General features: G+C 38.7%; 2 protein-coding genes across 2 annotated transcripts in view; one reads left to right on the top strand and one right to left on the bottom strand.

Moving 5' to 3' along the window:
• Nucleotides 1-14,266, bottom strand: part of plppr5b (phospholipid phosphatase related 5b) — a 175,396-nt gene extending 161,130 nt beyond the window's left edge. The window contains exons 1-2 of the mRNA XM_044339522.1: nt 13,783-14,266; nt 5,755-5,845 (exon numbers count right to left, since the gene is read on the bottom strand). Of these exons, the coding sequence (XP_044195457.1) occupies nt 5,755-5,817 (63 nt within the window). The 5' untranslated portion in view covers nt 5,818-5,845; nt 13,783-14,266. The remainder of the gene's footprint in view (nt 1-5,754; nt 5,846-13,782) is intronic.
• Nucleotides 14,267-14,298: 32 nt separating this feature from the next.
• Nucleotides 14,299-17,818, top strand: part of LOC122972423 (2-lysophosphatidate phosphatase PLPPR4) — a 53,089-nt gene continuing 49,569 nt past the window's right edge. Inside the window, exon 1 of the mRNA XM_044339521.1 lies at nt 14,299-14,898. The gene's annotated coding sequence lies outside the window, so the exon portion shown is untranslated. The remainder of the gene's footprint in view (nt 14,899-17,818) is intronic.

The following is a 17,818-nucleotide window of genomic DNA, read 5'->3' on the forward strand; positions in this document are numbered from 1 at the left end:
TTACATGCTGGCTGATGTGACTGGTCTGGTCCACTCCTTTCACACACATTGTTCCATCATTTTGGATAAAGTGACTCCTAGTAAAATGAGACTCATTCCCTCAGTCAACTCATCACCCTGATTAAATGACAGTATGATAATGTTCCTTTACTGTATATTTCTGACCTGCTCCATCCTTATTTCACCAGTAGGTCGCTTAGGTCTTCTGACCAGGGCTTACTGGTTGTCCCTCGCGCTCAACTGAAAATAAAAGGTGACTGTGCTTTTTAAGTGGCGGCTCCAACGCTGTGGAACGCCCTTCTTATAAACATACGATCTGCGGTCTCTGTTGACGTCTTTAAAAATCAGCTGAAGACTCATATTTTGTGTGTTTCTAAGGTATGTTGTTGCTTATGTTTTATAGTTTGTTTCTATTATTGTATCTTACAGACAGGTGACAAATGAAAGGGAAAACTGGTACAGGTCTGAATGCTTGACCCCTACAGTGAGAGGATCTGGTGGCTCTGTTATGCTGTGTGGGGCATTTTGCTGGTATGGTTTGGGTCCACTTGTCCCCTTAGAGGGAAGGATCACTGCAAATCAATACAAAGTTCTGAGTCATCACCTTTATCCTATGAACAAACATTTCTATCCTGATGGGAGTGGTCCCTTACAGGATGACAATGCCCCCATCCATAGGGCGTAAGTGGTCACTGAATGGTTTGATGAGTATGAAAATGATGTGAATCATATGCTATGACCTTTGCATTTAACAGGTCTCAACCCAATTGAACACCCATGGGAGATTTTGGACTGACGAGTTAGACAGCGGTCTCCACCACCATCATCAAAACACCAAATGAGGGAATATCTATTTAAAGAACGGTGTTCATCCCTCCAGCTTGTAGAATCAATGCCAAAGTGCACTGAAGCTGTTCTGGTGGCACGTGGTGGCCCAACACCTTACTAAGACACTTCATAATGGTTTTTCCTTTAAATTGTCACCTGTCTGTTATATTGTACTATCTTTATGGTCTTATTTCTTTAACAATTTTACTCTTGTGAAGCACTTTGTGACCTGCTCTGTGAAAGGTGCTAAATTAAATAACTTTTTCTTACTTACTTATAATTTGATAGTTAATTTACTGGTTAAGATTTATTCATGTTATTGACAATTGACCAATCAATAACATTCATTTTATATAACATCAAACTGCTTTAAAATTAAATAATTTTTTGAAGGGGCACTACACTGATTTTACAAATGAAAGGAAGTTTACTCAAATGTGGAGGACTATTCAGCTGTGAAAATGTCATAGTGACGTCATCAGGGTTATTTCAGTTTGTGCTCAGAAACTAATTTCAAAAAATTTCTTTCAAACAGTGTGTAACAAACTGGGATGTCAGGCTGCAAGGCTGCAAGATGTGGGCACTTACAAAGCAGGGAGGATCAAAAAATGAGACTATAAAGTTGCACTGTGAGAAGTGTAGGATCCAGGAATATGGGGAGATTGACCCATAAATGTGATTAAAAGTCAGGACATCTCGGCCTCAGTTCTGATCATTCTTTTATTAATCTGTCTCCTGCAAGTCCCAAAACTCACAAAATCACCAGGATGAAAGAAAGACCAGGAGAATTTAATAACGCCAGTAAACTCATACCATATTTGTCACTGCATCATGTGTTATTTTGAATGATCACACACATCTCAGAGTGGATTTACTCACTTTTATCATGGCCACTTGCCAGCTATCAAATTCTGCCCCATTTATTCATAAATTGTGATCTTACTCTTGTTAAAAATGTTGTACTGTCTCTACCTGTGTTAAACTCCTCTGCAGTCTGACAACCAAGAGCTTTCTGGAGCATCCAGCTCATTTAGATGTAGTATAGGTGCAGGATAATGCACTTGTGTGCGCCCACACTGTTTTCTCAAGTCTCCCCAGAGTGTCTACAGATCTGCACACTCCACCCACACACACACACACACACACACACACAATCCTCTGAATTCAAACTACACTCATCTGGCTCTGTGGAAAACTCATTCTGAAAATGATTCTGCACAAGGAGACAGCTGAATCAGTCAGGATGAAGTTGCGGCAAATGAAAAGAAGGGAAGAAAGGAGGGAGGCAAGCTGAGGAGTGAGCGGACAAAGAGAAGAGAACAAAGGGTAACAGAATGCAGGGAGAGAAGGAAAAGAGAAAGGAAGGGACAAAACTGAAGTAGTAAGGACTTCAATAATCAGCAGATCAACAGAAAATGAATGACAAGTCTGATCACTTATCATATCAACTGCTGGTAACATATAATAACAAATATGGCGATTTGCTTGATTTATTTGATATTGCTGTGAATTGAATATGATATATTAAGCTTTTGTTGACTGAACACATTCTCACTGAGGCAGTAACAGAATGTCATGTTAGAGCCACACATTACTTATCTACTGAATGTGTCTATTTAAACGTGGGAGTGTTACTGTATGAATATTCAGCTGATAGTGTTCAACACCTGTGATAGCCAGCTGGCAAACAGATCTCGCCCTCTCTTTTTGGAGAAATAAACTGTAAAAACAGGTACAGGAGGATACACTATACACTATATACATCAGCCCCTGATATTGATACTATATCATAAAAATATCAGAAACTCTCTGTTAGGAAGCAACAACAGAAGATATGGAAGTACTGATCTAAGTGAGGACCATAAAGATTGGTAAATCATGTTTTCTGTGTAATAACATCAAAATTATTACTTATTAACTTTTTTCAATTGAAACACCAGATAACAATAACCAAGTAATATCTTTTTCTCCACTGACAAGATAAGTGCTGTGAACATAGACAGATGGCGAAGATGACAGTATGCAAAGTTGGTTGTGTGAGCACTAAAAACTACTGTGCATTGACAATATAATATTGTATCCTTTAAATTTAAGAGAAGATAACACTATTGATCCCTGGGGGGGATATTAGCTGTTACAGAAGAAGAAACAGACCATGTACAGTAGGTACAGTTTTAAAAAAGTTTTAGCTCAGTAGTCAGCGCAGTCGTCTATGATCTGGGAGACTCCAGTTTGAGAGCCGGCACAGGGACCTCCTTCATAAGATGCCTGACTCAACAAATATAGGTACAAATAAAAATACTGGGCTTTCTGCACATCACTAATATAGACAGTATTACATAAGTGTGCTTACTGTGCAATAATGAAGTATACTGTATGTGCAAGACTGACTCCCAACAGAGTGCAGCTCCTCCTTGCTGAGCAGTATTCAGTCAACACCACTCAAGCTAAAGTAGCTAAAATGGGTTTTAATCAATCCCAGTAGCAATCTAACCTCATGAACCTTTAGTGGCTGCAGTTAAACACTGCCTGCAGAGTCAGCAGGAGCCAGAATACAACACTGAGCCTGATGTGCTGCAACTGGGAGCAGATGAGACGCAGGCACATTTCACTACAACTTACTGACTGCATCTAAACTTTTCATTTGATGGTGTTTGTCTGTACTTCTGTGTCTCCGTGACTTCCTCTGCTGTCTAACTCTTCTTCTCTTCTGCCTTTTCTCAGAAACTGAGCAATCTTGGGTATTATGCATTAATAATGACCTGTGTTCAAAAGGAAGAAGTGACAACACAGGGGACCAAAAAAGAAAGATTTTTTTTTTTTTTTACTCTTTTCATAATATTTTAGTGTGACACATAAACTTAATAAAGAGCCCGGTAACATTCCTGAAGCAACATCACAAGGGATAAGTCACAGTAACTTTTCAGGTCAACCTTTGCTGTCTTCTATACACACAATAAGTTCATTTTTTCAATATCAACACTTGCAAAACCACTTCTTAAATATTGAAGCACAGAATGAAATGACGTTACATTGATCTACATGTTGTATGATGCTTTTGTAGATGAACTTAATTTCAAAGCAAGGTGCTGCTCTCCAGGCTTTTTTCTAGTTTGATCATTCATTAACTCCTCCCCACTGGAGGAAGTACAGTACAGCATCCCTCTCAAAGGTCAATTCATATGCAGAAGGAGTTCTTATGGACGGAGACACTTACATTGTGCATCCTGCACAGATTTCCTTGTACCAAAGCAGTTTGATAAGCTAACTCATACATATCATGGCTACAAGTCCTCCAAACTGAGTTACTACCTTCCAAAACTATCAGTATGAGCTTTTTTGATCTGACACTCCTGTCAGCAGGAAGACATCTTTTGTCAGGGCCATCCAAGTCACACACTTTGTTGCCTGATTGGCAACCTGACCTGCTCCGACTTGCTCTGCATCATTTTTTTTTTTGCTCCTGTATTTTTAGGGGGGAAACTGTTCAAATTTGCTATCAATACAAATTAACAAAATTGGGAGAGGTTAACCTGGGAGCCCTGCTCTTATGTATTGAACTAGTACTGTGTGATGATTTATATACTGTACTGTGAGATAAAGTACAGTTTTTTATCCCAAAAAACAGTGGTGTGCTCAATAGGTAAACGAGAAAAACAAAGGCTGGTGCTTCTGATGAAACCAGGTAGAAATCTTCAAAGGTGAAAAAGAACAAACAAATACTGTCCATACTGGTAAACATCCCCCTTATCCCCATTATTTATTTATTTAGTTTGTATATTGGGACTGACTACTGAATATGATGTTTTTATATTGCTAGTATTTTTTTTAGGATATTGTGTTGATGGGTGTGTACCTGTGTGAACAAGTGTGTATGCATGTGACAAGTCTGAGGTGAGTCATTTCCCAATTAGGCATATTTCCATGAAATTTACATTCATATTTTAACAGTAAATAACATCAAATAATACTGTTATCTAAAAATATTAGCTAAATTAAGTTATAAATGCATTTAAAACACTATTATACTGTATCACTTAGCAACTGACTTTAACACTACCATGCATCAGGAAACAAAACATACATTTCATGACCAGATTAGATTTTTGTTTGTTTGTATCACTCCTCCTTTGTATTTTTTTGTTATCTGATCTACTCCGAATGTGCCGCTCATCTCACGCTCAGTCAGTGATGATACATGAAACTACTGAACCTGTGTTGTCTGATTGTCCTCATCATTCCTTATACATCCTACAGATACATACACTGCACTTCTGCTATTGGTTCCATTTGTAGCCATGTGTTATTACAACAGGCAGAGCAGATGATAGTGTACTGCTGTAGTGTTTGTGGATTACAATCTCTTCACTCATCAAGTAACTAATCTAGAGTCTACAAATCAGTTTCTACAAAATATCAAGTCAGACTTCAGTATGTGAGGTCCTTACCGTGAATTTGGACCGTCTCAAACAAAAGTTGACAATCATGAGAGAAACGTGGCAAAACTGTGCTTTTATTAGACCATCTCACACAGTTTGCATGTAATGAACCAGCAAGACTTCTGTTAATGCATAGTGTAGATGCATATGGAAAACCTTAGTCCACGTCTTTCAGTCACATGAAAACACTTTTTAAACGCCTTTCAACCCAAAAGGTTTTTGCGAAAGTTTCAACATTCAAATTCACCATATATGTCATTTGCAAAATTGTGAATTTACACAAAGCTTGGTTTATTCAATCTCTTGCCACTAGATGGTGACAGTATACTATTTTTGCAGCAGATCTGTTAGACGCATAAAACCTTGTCCAGTTACAGTAAATACAACCTTGTTACCTGTGGTGAACTTTCTACACAGCAATTCTTTTCTCAAAGATTACTCAAAGTGCCAAAGCATCCATCTAAATCATCTTTATGAAACATCTTACCTCCCCTGCCAGTGAGGTGCACAGTTTCCTTCGTTCTTTTCTACTGAGTCGTTTTGGAGGCATGTTCACTTGCTCTTCTTATCAGCGTTAACTGTAAAGAAGAAGAAGCAGGTTAGAATAGACACAACTTGGTTCTTTAAAAATTCTAAAAAACGAGTGTGACAGGCAGGAATTAGATGGAACACATTTGACTGCATGTGTCTTAGTCTAGTGAACAAACAGGACGTCTCTTTAAACCAGCTCTTTGTTCTATATGAAAGTGTACTATTAACAATGTTAGTATACAGTATGGAACTGGGTTATAAGTGTGTCTTAAGACAGACTTGTTCATGCTCAAAATAGAACTGTATAACATCAAAGGACTGATATATGATTACACATTGCAGTGTCACTTCTGTTCAGGGGTCATATACATAACTAATTACAAACTACTGGATCACTGTGGTACTTTTTCCACAGTGGCTCAAAATGGATTTTATTCCATCATGTCAGTATACAATCAGTCAAAGCAAAGCACCTACACAAACACACTGTAGAAGAGATATCAATGAAGCAGTTAGTTTAGTTTATCGTAGGCACATCACATTTCACATACATCAGTAACGGACACATGACATGACCCATAGTTTTTGTTTCATACATCATACTTAGTAGTAGTTCTGACAGTACATGAGTTGGCACACGTAGTTAACTTTTGTACAATCAACACTTTAGTTTGTCTTTAGTTAAGTTGTCTTAAGAAGTTCTAACTGACATTTTTCACCCTCAGCACTGAGTAAGGGTTAGGATTATGGTTACCAGTGCTGAGGGCGACACTGCTGGTTGCCACTGATGAGGACATCTGGCCAGGCCTGAGCAAAAGATGTGAAAAAAAGAAAAATACCGGAAGTGGCCAGTCAAACTCTACCATATGCCTGCCACATCTTGGGTATTTGAAAAAAATGACTGATGCTGTAATTTGTCTTGTGATGGATGTTTGGAACACACAGTTTGAGTAAGAATTTTACCGTTCTCCTTTGTTTTCTATTCCAAATAAGTTTGTCTAACGTGGAGGTTTGTTACAACTTGTCTGATCATACAATCACATTATTACAGATAGAAATGATGGCAAAAACTATGAAATTAAGAGCCAGGTTGCAATAAACCAGAATTATCCTTTAAAAAGGTAGATAATGTTAAAGAACACCAGGAACTAACTGTAGTTAGTTTGAGATGAGTTTAGACATCATGAATACTCAAGAGAAGCTCAGGATGACATTCATAGTCCTGCAATCCACACACACACGCACACACACACTGTGTATTTACAGACCAGCACAGTATGCACACCCAGCTTGAACTCTTGTGACCTTTATCAAGCTGAGCAGCAGTCTGCTAGCCCTCATTACACAGCAGCACAGCCAATCACTGAGAGGCAGCCTGCTCCAGGAGAACAGTGTGAATATTACTCCTGTCCAACACGCTCTCATGTTTTTAACATATATTGTTCCCCATGTGGGCCACTACACGCCTGTTAAAATACACAAGACTGTGGCTTTGTGATGCATTGTGTGGGGTGGAATCTTCATACAGCAGCGTACACATCCTCAGTTGAACAGCTGAACCCTGGCACTGTTTAAAATGGCTGCTGTTCAGCCAGAAGTAGAAAATGTCACTGTAACCTAAATGCACTTACTAGAAATGATCCCAGTAGTCAAACTGTCTATGCTTCTCTCTCATCATAATGATCTTCTCCTGCACAGACTAACTCCAGACTCACATCACACAAATAAATCTCCAGCCTCTCTTACAGCATCACAGAGGATGCTGCTTGTGTGGCCATGGGGCTTGTGGAACAAACAAGCTGTTGTTTTTTGTAGATTTTGCAAACTTTGTGGGCCCTATCTTACACCCAGCACAAAGCGGCGCCAAGCATGATGCAAGTGTCTTTGTTAGTTTCAGACAGACAAAGTTGTCATTTTCCTGTCCAGCGCCCACGTTGTTTAAATAGCAAATGCACTTGCGCCCATCAGAGCGCCCATGGGCGTGTTGGTCTTAAAGTAAGGTGTGGTCAGGCACATTGTTGGCGCATTGCTATCGTGAGGCATCAGAGAGTGATTGTGCTATTGACCAACAAAAACCTGGTCTGAAGTCAATGTTGCAGTGTTTCACTGTTATTTTAAGGGCGCATTATCAAGATAGTAATATGTGCCTACAGAGGCGGGTGCACAATATACACTCTGCTTGTTACACACACAGGACGTACAGCAGCACACAAACATGCAAAAGATTACAAATAAAGGATTACAAGGTGAAAGATTATTATTATGTATATCAGCATATTTTTAAAAAACACATGTCATAATGCTTAGTCATAATATTTATCAGAATGAACTAATCGCAGTAATGATAGATGAAATTGTTTAATTATTTGACCAAATCGTGGTAATACATGTAGGTATTTAAACAGATGGACAACAACAGATCAGACACAGATCAACTTTCCTGCTGCATCAATACATGATGACATGAGGAACACATGAGGAAATAAATGAGGTGAAAACAATGATTAAACTAAAGAAGTAGATAAATCTGCACAGCAGCAGGATCAGCACCTTAGAGAGCTGATCAAGTCCTGATAACTGTGTTAATGATTCTTTACATGATTAAAATGATCTAACAACATTTAACAAATATTCTTTAACATTTCTGAGAGTTCAGTGATCAAGTTTCCATACTTTCAGCGATTAAAACCCTGCTGATTTGACCTGTTACTCCATGACTGAACAAAATTATTTTAAAGAAACCAAAGATGTAATTAAAAAAATAAACCTTTTCAAAAACCAAACAAAAATACAAATTACAAAAACTATTTTAATGAAAAAAGCAAATTAATGAACAGGATCTTAAACTGGTTGTCTGGGGCCACGGGAGGGCCCAGGAGCAGCAGGGGCCAGTGTGCTCGTTATGGATCGTGCACTTTCACTTTGCGCACAAGCAGATCCATTTCCTCTGCAGAAAGGTGCTCCTTCTTACTACTTGGCAAATGCGCCATCATAATAACAACCCGCCAAGGTGCAAGTGCACCTGACTCTTAAAGGGAGTGGGAGATGACACTCTGATTGGTTTATTGCATGTTACGCCCAAAACACACCCATGATTAATTACCGACTATTGACTATTATTGACTATGGACAACCCCTTTGAACCTTTCGACAATTTTTTCCGCCATTAAAATAGCAAAAGTAGATTTAGACACACCCTACATGCACTTTAGATGGTTAAAATAGGGTCCTATATCTTTTAATTTCCTCATTTATTTCCTATATTTACATCCCTTTGTCTGATTGATCTATTGAATTGAATTTATTTGATGATTAAAAATACAGAACTACTCTGCACAATAGTAGTTACAATCATCGATTGAAACACAGTAAACCATAGCACCAGTCAAGACATGTTCTGAGCCATCTATATAAGTTAGTGAGAAACATCTTTTCAAACACTTGATGCTTGATGTGATCAGTCTAAGGCTTCAAGATTATTCCATCATCCAGCAGCAGAATAAAGAAATGTTCTAAGTATATAAGGAGCAGGGAGACACCAGGGCAGATCACAACTCTGTCATCTGGTCTTATTTTAATAAACACTATTATTGTGTGTGGCAACCTGATTACAGAAAAAAAAGTCTCAAATCCATCACATCAGTGCTTGCACCGTTTAAGATGCAGGACAGCTCAGCAGTCTATCACTATCATTATCTGTACAGCTATGAGCACTTTAGAATCTCCAGTTCAAGTAACCTGCATGTCTTTGGCTGTGCGAGGAAACGAGTGCAGCCACATGGAGAACATGCAAAATCTAGCACAGAGACTGGTAGTGATCCTAACACCTGACTCATGACTCCCTGTGACAAATACCTCTCAACATAAACACTGCCAACTTGGTATTCATGTTCATCTTCTTGTTTTGTTGCTTAAGGTATAAATATGACAGAATATGAAAAAGAGTTATCTATTGGCTGTCATATATTGGCTGTATATAGTCAAGTAGAGAGAGTGAATTCCAGAGAGGAAACACAGGGCCTAAAAATCAAACTTCATCAACCAAAATTTAAAGGGGCATTCCACAGATTTTACATGTGAAAGTAAATTTAATCATATGGAGTACAGTGAAAACACTAGAGTGGCACAACTTAATCTTAAAATGAAGACCACAAACTACTTCTTACTATGAAGCCTGCAGTGTGGTATTAGAACAGTTATAGACTTTAACATTGTTTGATTCTAATCAGTTAATATGTTGGTTTACACTTAAATAATGCACTATAAAACTTAAAGTAAAAGAATAAATCATAATTAAAAGATCATTTAATTTTTCCTAATTAATAATGCAGTTTCCTTATTGTGCTTTAAATGATGGAGTAATAATGAAAGCTATGTAAAAGTTAAAGGGCGGGTTCACAATTTTTCTGTGTGTGTATTAAAACAACAGTCAGGAGCCCAAATAAATGGTGAAACATGTTTTTCTAGCTGTAATCATTCCTCCTGTTCATACTGACCATTAGAAGATCCCTTCATAATTAACTTACAATGGAAGTGATGGGGGACAAAATCCACAGTCCTCCCTCTGTGCAAAAATGTATTTAAAAGTTTATCTGAAGTTAATATGAAGCTTCAGCATCCAAATGAGTCAAATCAAGTAGATATCTTTCAACGTTACAGTCTTTTAGTGCCAAAGTCCCTCTTTGTGTTACTATACTTCCACCACAGCTCAACAGGGAAACACTGTCCTCCATCACTTACATTGAAAGCACATTTGAAGGATCTTTTAATAGCCAGTATGAACAGGAGGAATGATTACAGTGAGGAAAACCTCTTCCACTGTTCATATGGACACCTGACTGTTGTTTTAAGACACTTGTGAACATATATTGTATGTGCAAATGCATCCGAGAAGTATTAGAGATTGACAGATATCTAATTATTCAAACCACCTCAGAAGTAGTTATAGACACATCCTCGCCAGATGTTAAAAAAGATGTAAATGCTTATGCCTCACTATATGCTTTACTTCTCCTAAGTATACACCAACAAGCAGTCTGTAGAAGTGGCCACTAGAAGCAAGAGTCAACCACTGCTGCTTACCGGGGGACCAACATTTCACAGGTTCAGTGAAAACACAGCCAAATATGTTTTTAATTGTTTTCATTCATTTAAGAATCATACTGATTGATAAAAGGGTTTTATCTGAGGGAAGATGTCATAATCCATATGAGTAAGTAAGGGCTAATAGAGTTATAGCAGCTTATGTTGATACTCATGTAGCAAAAAAATGACGCATAAACATGATCATATCTTCTGTGTTACACTATGAGACTTGAATGTAATTGATATCTTATCCACACACAAGAAAGCAGAGGCCTGCTTCACTTATGGTTGAAGCCAAGTGCTCTTATTGACACAAATCTGTTCTGGTCAGATCAGCCAAATTATGGCAGCTTAATAATAATTAAGTTATGTACCTGTTATTCAACTTGTAAGTTTATAAATTATACAAAGTCGTATTTATTGAGATTTACATTGTTACTATAGATTAATGAGGGGAAAAGGGAAAAACCTCAGCTTTCATTATGGGGCCAAATATAATCTGCCCCTGTCATAATGGCAGTGGACGTTACACTGAAATTAGCCATCGTTCTGTCAGACTCAGGTCAGTCAGTCATACAGAAGGTGTTCAGAGGGAGTTTATCCATGGGAGTCGCCCATGTGTTTGTGTTAGGTGATGGATAGTTGTTGGCTAGCTAGCTAAACTGTTATTGTTGTTTCTTGGCAGTTACCAGTCAGCTTCAGGTACATTACCACCACACTCTGGACTAAAGTAGAGCTGACCTTGACTTGCATATAGGCTGAGAAATCCAAGATGGATACAATCAGATTTGTGAACTGGCCAACAGAGCAGGTGCAGGTCTAAGGGGGTGCTGATACTTGTTATGCTCCCCCAGACTGAAGCACTGCCACAGGCCACACACATACACAGCTGCATTCCTTCTAACTGGCTGATTAATGAACATAAAACTCAGAAAAAACCCTTCTGCAAATCTCTGTAGTGCCTTCCAATTGACTGGTCAGGTGGAATAAATGGTAAGCCTAGCATTTCATTAAGTATTGTTTTTTTTAGTTCACAAATCACAGACTGCACCCAACATAACCAGAGTTGGTATCGCTATCAGCTACAGACTCTGTAAAGCAAAATGCATGAATTGATTACCCTATCAGAAATTTGGGGCCACCAATGATAAAGACTGTTTACAAAACGGGACTGACAGGATCATTTCTCCTAGTGCACAAAGAGGAACTTGAGAAGAGACAAACAAAACATAAAACAATGTTTGTTGTAACAATATGGCCCCCTGACAGTTTTTACTGCACCACCAGGCTGGACAGGCTAAATACAGCCCCTCAACAGAGGCACATATATGTGAGTAATTGTAATATGGAAAGTCCCAAAAAACATATCTGGACACATAGCTGACATTTTATGTCAATATTCAGTATTCTAAAGGGGCACTCCAGCAATTTAGTTGGGACTTAAAAACCTAATTGTCAAAAGCAGAGGTTGAGGTATCTTAACTTTTAGTCCCTAGTATGGGACAAACTCTGGAAAAATACTGGATACAACATTTCCCATCATGAAAGATTCTACTTGCCTGATCAACACCCACATCTTTCAAACTCCACACTCATAGTTTGGAACACAAGCTCTCTGTTGTAATCTTCCGTCAAGCTGAGATAACCCTGAAGTAGACGTCTCCAACATTTTGGACCCAATGTGAAGTAGACCCATGGAAAACTCATGTTACCAAACTACATGTACACACCACCAACACCAGCAGCGTGATGAAATACAGTATCTATTAACAAGCAGCCACAGAGCAAAAGAGCAGATATATAACAGTATCCATAGCAACTCATTCCAAAAACAATTTTATAGCTAGATATACTTTATTGATCCCCAAAACAGAAACTACAATAGTTATCACATGCAACAAGAGGAAAAAAAATATTAAAACAAAAACAATCAAAGCCAGGATAACAGTTAAAATAGTCTGAAAGACAGCACCGGACACATGGAGAAGTAAAAACACAAGGCAATAAAACTCCTTAAAGTGCCAACACAGAGCAAATAAAGAATACAAAAGAGCTCACAGCCAGCAGTAGTAAGTAATCATAAAGGCCACTTAATATTCTAGCAAGTCATTGAAAAGCTTCACCACAGCAGCACAAAGGTGTCATTGATGCAGCTGTGCACTAAAAGAACTGTTCAGTCCACTAAAGACACTACTGAGTTTGTGTTCTTCATATGTGTTCGGTCCTAAACTTTGTTCCTGTTCTGTTTTTTTTAAAAGAACATCTAAGGAATCTGGAGGTGAGCCAATGATAAGCTATGATGCTCTGGTAAGTAAATAAATTATATATATATATATAATTAAGTCTTATTTTCACCTCCAGCACCATAGTAAAAGACATAACAAATGGGAGATAGATGCCCAAGACAATCATTTTGTAACCACTATCATTTCTGTGAATCGAGACATATTAAATCAACCAGATTGGAAAGTAAAATTCTGGCTGGTTTCCAGTTCCTCAGAAGGGAGTGGATGCCTCTACCTGATGACATCACTGTGACATCATCAGGGTTATTTTCTCAGACTTTAAAGCTGTTTGCATTGACTGAGTAAGCACTCCTCTTGACTAATAAACTGATTTGTGTGCGTGTAAAATTAGTGGAATGCCCCTTTAGGAATTGTCTAGTCTAGATATATTCAACTTTAACCCCATTAGGCTATTGCCTGTAGGCAGGTGGTGAACTAACTTCATGAAGCTGTTGGTTCAGTGGATGCAGCTGTGCTCAGTAAACAGAGCTGCAGTGTATGTTCTCTCCACAGGTGAAGTCAGTGTGTAGCTTGGTCACCTTGTTAAGACTGAACGACAGTGTTGGTTAAAGAAATGAAACGTGAAGTTGTTTGAGCTGGTGATGATGACTAACCTGACAGCAGACAGTGGTGTGGCTCTCTTGCGGTGCTCTGTCTGCTGCACTTCCTGCTCCGCTGTGGACACCAGCGGCTGCACAGCTGAAGGACACCGGGGAGAGAGACTCCTACCTTGGACAGCTCCAGGAGTTTGTGCAGCCTCTCTGGAGTCTCAGTCGGCTGAACAATAGCAACAAAAAGCAGCAGTTTAACCTTCTGACAGCAGCGCTGGTCGGTGCCTGCAGCTGTCACATCACCCGGTCCCACCGACTCCGGTAGATCCCCGCTTATCTCTTCTTCACACTTTTCCGCATCTTCGCTGTTTTAATCACAGGAGCCTCAGAGTTGTGTATGCAAGGGGGTTCCGCTGTTAATACGCATGCGCGGCTCAGATCGGTCTCTGAGGTGAAGTTGCATTCAAGCGATGTCGGAAATACGATAAAATAGAAACAATTCCGAGCATAAAATAAAATTAACTTTAAAACATCAACGATTTGTTTTATTTTTTAATTCCAGGAAATTGTTTTGTTTTGTTTTTTCTTTTGAGTGTTTGAACAGTTAAACTGAAAACATCTTAACATTTAAAAAAAAGCTGGGCAAAAAACAATTGACAACTTTGACAAGTATGAACTTGAGTGCAGTTGAGTGTGACCAGAGCAGAGCAGGGCTGAAGGATGCAGTCCCTGAGAGGTTTCCAAGGGAACTGGGTGAGTGAGGATCCGAGGCTGAATGACGGGGATTGTGGCAGAGCAGCAGACCAGAGCAGGCGGAGGAATAGATGAAGGGCCAGAGTCAGGGGCAGCAGGACTGAGAGAACACAGAGAATGAGGTTAGTCAGGGAGCAAAGCAAAAACAACTTGCAAACAAGCAGAAATGAGGCTGGAGCGTAGCAACACAAACTGGTCAATGAGACTATGATCTGGCAGTGTGGGGATGGCAGAGCTGAGTATTAGTAGGGATCTTGATTGCAGTGATGATGTGCAGCTGGGGGCTCCACCCTGACTCCAGCACACCTGCACACAATCAGACACACAGAGAGAGAAAGGGAAAGGGAGACAGCAGGTTACTGAGGCACTGATGAAGGTCCAGGGGCAGATGTAACATCTATCTCTGTCCAAAGATGGTTTTTGAAGGTGGGTGTGAGGTGAATGCATCAGATCAAGGAGGCCATTTACATCCATGTATATGAGACATGTTAATGACCCATTTCATCCAAATGTTGTGCTAAACTGCTTAAAAGGGCACTAATGAACTGTCAGTCTCAGTATGAAAATGTATGATGTTATAATTGATATTTTCTCTCTTGGTTTTGTATACTGTATGTTTTACTGGAATTTGTGATGTTATATTTTTTGATCAATAGTAGTATTGTGTAAACTCATGTAGGATGAGCAATGTGTTTGTCATGTTATTCTTAATTGCAAAATAACATCCACTTTGTCTTATTATTTGTGTTTAAGATAAAAAAATCAGAAATTAAGCGTCTAAATGATGACGAGTCTCCAACACAGTAATGCCATTTATCATAAAATGAATTTTGTTGCTGCATCCTTTTCTGTCAGTCAACATGTACAACTCCCAGTGACAGGCCTTACTGTAGACTGTCTGAGATATCTCTCCCAAGCTTACTGACAATAACATCATTGTTCAACACAGACACCTTTATTTATCCTCCCAGACACATGCATCCGATCAAAAAAACTTAACTGTGCAAAAGGATGTCTTTGGACATAAAGATTACAGATGCTTAGAGTGCACCATGAAGGCAGCACTACCCCCATCTGTATCTATTCCAGCAGCAGTAACAAGAGTCCTATTGACACACACACACACACTGACTCACTCACTGTGCAGCCCGGTGTCCATTTACCAGGCCAGCAGTCAGTGGGAAGAAACCCTGGCAAGCAGCTAATGTGTCAGAGCTGAGATGTTAAACCTCACACTACTCCACAGGCTCCATCATGACAGCTTCTCATCACAACAACACATACATTCAAACATTGATGGTTAAAAATATTAATAAGCATATGACCATATGGTCCTCTGACATGATATACTCATGAATACTTGTGTGTAACCTGATTAGCATTAGAATCCTACAGATATCCTCTGATCAGCTCTACAGTGTAAACTATTCAACACTGTAAAATAGATTTTTAAAAATCTTATTGGTTAATGTGAATGTGTCAACATTTATGTAATTAGCACATTGAAAATAGGGTTTTGGGTTTCATACCAGAGTACACATGTTTTTTCTAGAACCAGCCGTTGGTTAAATGAGGTGAAGAACCTTACACTACTTCTTTTCCATTTGTTTCACTGACAAGTGTACTGACTGGTTGAACAGGCAGCATACTGATATGCAAACAGCTGGTTAAGGGTGTATCTACATCCATTTATGGCTAACTGTGGGAGTAGAAATGAGACTTGCACATGCTCCCCCTTCCAAAATGAGGAAAATTTATAAAACAGCGCCATGAGTATCATGGCTTTATAAATCTGACAATGATGCATCTGCATATTTCTAGCTTTGTGTGAAAACACAGTGTTAGTCATGAATCTGCAGAGATTTATGCATCTGACCTCAAGCGTATAAGGCCTTGGTTAAGAGCATATAATTACTTATGTTGGGTCTTAACTTGGGACTTGATAGCTGAGACTTGAGACTTGTGACAAAAAATGACTTTGTCCCACCTCTGCTCTTGTCTATCAGGAGTAAAGGCAGAAGTATGTGACACGGTTAAAGCACCACATAACATTATAGGGATCTTGACACCTCTCCTTGAAGGGAGTCTCCAGCATTTCTCAGTGAATGAGCACTAATGTGGCTCTCTGGATTGACTGTTCAGTGGGTGGGACAGAGCAGCAGCACGTTTAATGGACCAATCATCAGCCAGACAGAGTCGTGAATGAGCTGTGAATGTGTGTAGATATACTATATAGATATACTATAATATAATATACTATTATTGTCAGACTTCCGATAGACATCTAAATTCATTGGTTGCACAAAGTTGTTTAGTTCTTGACCATCTTAAGTACATGTAGGAAAATAATTTTGCATGAATTCTGGCTAAATTATGACTTTTTTCCAACTGAAAAACATGGCTGACTGAGCGACTGTGTCCAGCCAATCCACTTGTGTCACTCCAGCAGAAAATATTTGCCTTCAAGAAAAATTCCAAAAAAGGACAAGGTAAGGAAATTTTTCTGAGAAAATTCAGGAAAGAATGTAAGTCAGGCTGCTGTATATTTCCAACAAGTTACTGCAGTCTCTTTAAACTCCCTTCTTATTTATTGCTCCTCAACACAAAGTATAAGGCAAGGCGAGTTTATTTGTATAGCACATTTCAACAACAAGGCAATTCAAAGTACTTTACATAGAGCATAAAAGGCATCAATACAAAATAAAAGCAACACAAAGCAATGTAAAAATACATGTAAATACAATTAAAAAGTGTTAAATTGGAAATAAAAATAAGCTAAAATAAAATACGACATAAAACAGGAGAATAAAAGTTACAGTGCAGTATAAGATATTAACTCTTAAAGTTGGTTTAATAAAAGGCAAAGAGAAAAGTTCTTCAGCTGTCATTTAAAGGAACTGAGAGTTGCAGCAGACCTGCAGTTTTCTGGGATTTTGTTCCAGATATGTGGAGCATAAAAACTGAATGCTGCTTCTCAATGTTTAGTTTTGCCTCTGGAGACAGAAAGCAGACCTGTCCCAGACCACCTGAGAGGTCTGGTGTGACTGGTGTCACTGATTGTTACCATAGAAATATGGCTATTAGTTTTGAGTTAGCCTGGGGGTCAGATGGCTTAAACTGTTTAATTTGCATTAGACTAATCTAATCTGGCCTAATATTACAGACTTTCTTTGTAAAACCAACCCCATATTTTATGAAGTAAGAGAAAGTCTGAGGAGCAGGTGTGAAACATGTTATTATTCATCCAGATATCCTGATAATAGCTTTTAAGGAAGAGACCAGAAAATGTACTGTTTTGTGCTTATGGACAGTATTACTCTGAAACAATCCTTGTGCTTATGATAGA

Source organism: Thunnus albacares, chromosome 21 (genome assembly GCF_914725855.1).
Source record: "Thunnus albacares chromosome 21, fThuAlb1.1, whole genome shotgun sequence".
Taxonomy (NCBI): Eukaryota; Metazoa; Chordata; class Actinopteri; order Scombriformes; family Scombridae; genus Thunnus; species Thunnus albacares.